Below are 3,614 nucleotides of genomic sequence, written 5' to 3'. Positions count from 1 at the left end.
CCTGGTGTCACTTTATCTCGACTTGAAGGTGTTCTGAGTCTCATCCCACTGTTTTCATACTGGTCTTGGCTCCATCATATTTGTCTTTATTTACTCCAATGTATGCCACATATACGCCTCTAGACTTTCCTTAGAACTTTTATTGGGACTTCATCGTGTGCCTTTTCTAGGTCTATGAACACCATATGTAAGTTTCTTTTCCTATGTCTATACCGATCCAACAATCTCCTGAAAAGACGAATGACTTCCGTAGTTGATCACCCCGGCATGAATCGAGAATGGTTCTCGACAATAGACACATCCTTTCTCACCCTCATCTTTACCATCCTCTTCCATACTTCCATAGTATGGGTTAGTAGTGGGATGCCCCTATACTTGCAATTTGAATATCACCTTCGTTCTTATACAACGAGATCATTATATTCCACCTCCATTCTTCGGGCATTTTAGCTGTCCTAAAAATGACATTAAGCAACCCAATTGACCACTCTATACCTGCTTTGCTTGCATTTTTTCAAAATTTCTCCAGAATCTCATTTGGTTCAGTCACTCATCTCATCTTACGAAGAATTGCCCCCTAAGCCCCCTCTAAATTTAAGATTTTAATGTGTGCTTCTTTCCCAATAATCTGTCCTCATCTTTAATGCATTTCACTTGGTCTAGGTCGCGGGCCCTTTTTTTTCTCGCTTTGGTAAGCCTATACAACTTTTTCCTCCGAAGTTACTTTTCAAGACCCCTGCTTCTCTATACAATTTGTGTCCTAGTCCACATACTATCTACATCCCCACTGATCTCCCAAGCCCCCATAGCCATCAACTTCTTGCCCAACTCCTGATCTTATCATTAGTCGATCACCCCCACCCCCACCCCCACCTAATCTTGGTTGGTCATATAGATTTTTAGCTCTTCCTTATAGTCTTTTGATCCGTTACCAAGAGCTTGTGCTGGGTTGTAAGGTTCTCACACGGGATAACCTTACTGTCCCTATATAAACCTCTTATCACTCTTCCTTAGGAGTAGATCGATTTGAGTCTTTGCCACCGTATTATGAAAGGTGACCAAGTGCTTCTCCTTCCTCGAGTCTGCTATCACCAAATCAAAAAGCTCTTGCAAAATCCAAAAGCGAAACTCCTTTCTATTCCCAAAACCGAGATCACTATGCACATCATTGTAGCCCATCGAAGTTGTCTCGGTGTGGCCATTTAAATCTTCTCCAAAGAATTTCTTCTCTGTGTGAGGGATATCTCGTCCAAGTGTGCTTTTGACCTTCTCGTCCAAGTCCAGTTGTGGTGCGTAAGCACTAATTATGTTAAAAGTATGTCATCCAACAACTAGCTTAATAACCATCATCCTATCATTCACCTCCTTACCTCGCGTATTCCATTTCTACTTCCCAAGACTCCTGAGATGCACAATTTAATTTATACCCATCTACATCCCATCACTTATTTCTCTCTGTAAATTTATAAAATGCTATATTATTCTTGTCCTGAACGCTGGTGATTTCTTTGTAACATGACTGCTGCTTCTTAATGGTTTGTTCATTAGCAAATTCCCATGTATTTTGATAAAAGAGCTGGTTGGCTGCTAGTTCAATCCCTTGCCAACATCACATAACTTTCTGTAACACGTTGAGATGCTGTTTCCATCCCAGAAAATCTTGCCATTCATCAAATCAACATTCAGGATTATGATCCAAGCTTCCTCTTTTTCTCTCTATCCTTTTTACATTTAACTTCCTTGAATAGTTAGCTTTGTGTGCGTGCGTACATACGTGCACACAATCCGTAGGTCTTAATTGAAAATTTTCATTTAGTGAACCCAACTTATCTTATGAAAGGAAAACAAAATTTATATTTGTGACGTTTCCCTCTTCTTTCCCTTGTGTCAATATTCTCCATTTAATATTTGCTTATTTAGGCCGTCAGCCTCATATGCTGTTAACTTGTTTCTTGGAAAATACCTCCGGCTTCCTCACAACTAATAATGAGCTTGTATTACTCTAGGCATGGATGGAACTTACCTTGCTATTTATGTTCCATTGGTGTGAAGAAATATAAGAGAAAAATACTATTGAATTGTTGTATCTACGTGATTATACTGAGACCCTATTTATAGACATTACTTTCCAATCTTTTTTCAAATAGGACACTGCATTACAATCCTTTTCCAAGTAGTATTCTTTATGCTATTCCTATTACTAATATTCTAACACTTCCCCTCAAATTGGTGCATATAAGGCATATGTAGCGAGCTTGTTATGGATGTAATTAATACGAGGATCAGTGAGACTTGGTAAACATATCTGCAAGAAAACTAGTAAGGACTACTTTGGATGTCTAGGAGGCCTTAGTTAAAAAGGAACAAATTGGAAAAGTGGTCGGAAAAGTAATAAAGGCATGGGTGTGCATCGGTCGGTTCGGTTTATCGGTTTTCGGTTTTTAAATATGGAAAATCAATAACCAACCAATAAAATATTTTCTTATCGGTTTTAGTTTATCGGTTTTTGGTCCTTAACGGTTCGATTTTCGGTTTAACCAATAAGAAAATACTTATAGAATAGAAATAGTAACAACTAACATAAAAAAACGAATCTTAGTTACGCCAAAATCCTACGCAATGCATTTTAGTTTACAAGAATCTTCAAACTTGAACTGAATGTTAGTTCGAAAAAAAATTGAATCCTAATTGTTGGAAGCTATAAATGCTTCAAGTTTTTCAATACGATAATAGCCGAGTTTTATATTATGCCTTTGTTGCCCTGAATAGATTAATACTTTGTGAATCACTGAATTGTGAATAAGTAGTGCATATAATATATATACATATATATATACATTTATATATATACATTTATATATATATACACATATATATACATTTATATATATACACATATATATATACACATATATGTATATATATGTGTGTGTATATATATATATATATGGATGGATGGATGGACAGACGGACAGACGGAGAGAGAGACAGAGAGAGAGACAGACAGAGAGATAGAGAGACAGATAAATAGATAGATAGATAGATATAGAGAGAGACAAATAGAGATAGAGAGATAGGTAGATAGACATATATATATATATATAGAGAGAGAGAGAGAGATTTATATATATAACATAAATAAGGATATAAAACAATAATTTAGTGTATCCTTAAACTGATAACCCAGTAAGCTAAAACCGAACCGTTTACCCAATAAATTTTTTTATAAAACCAATAAGAAACCGGTAATCCAATAACCCAATAACATTTTTATCGGTTCGGTTTATCGGTCGGTTCAGTTTTTGCACATCCCTAAATAAAGGTTGTCTGGAAGTTGACCGTCACTGGAAAATTATCAGAAACTGGTATAAAATATATGGGTCATCTCGAAATCAAGAGATGAGTAGATCTTGAACAAGGTCATCGAAAACTGGCCGAAACATGATTATGCATCGGATTATTAGATTTGATGGCTGAAAAGTGGTGAAAATCTGGGAAAAATTATTTGGGTAGGGTCAGACTGATTGCAGAATCCTACACAAATAAGATTTGAGGAGTCATCGGAAAGATGCACGGTGCTACACAACTCAGATATGAGAATATAGACCGAAAAG

General features: G+C 36.4%; 1 protein-coding gene across 1 annotated transcript; it reads right to left on the bottom strand.

Moving 5' to 3' along the window:
* Nucleotides 1–984: 984 nt before the first annotated feature.
* On the bottom strand, nt 985–1,384 carry LOC107879021. Its single transcript, XM_016726153.1, has 2 exons — nt 1,371–1,384; nt 985–1,300 (listed from the first exon to the last, which is right to left on the bottom strand). Exons 1-2 carry the CDS (start codon nt 1,382–1,384, stop codon nt 985–987), a joined length of 330 nt encoding a protein of 109 aa, XP_016581639.1.
* Nucleotides 1,385–3,614: the final 2,230 nt, after the last annotated feature.

Source organism: Capsicum annuum, chromosome 8 (genome assembly GCF_002878395.1).
Source record: "Capsicum annuum cultivar UCD-10X-F1 chromosome 8, UCD10Xv1.1, whole genome shotgun sequence".
Classification (NCBI taxonomy): domain Eukaryota; kingdom Viridiplantae; phylum Streptophyta; class Magnoliopsida; order Solanales; family Solanaceae; genus Capsicum; species Capsicum annuum.
This window is presented reverse-complemented; position numbering and strand designations above follow the sequence as displayed.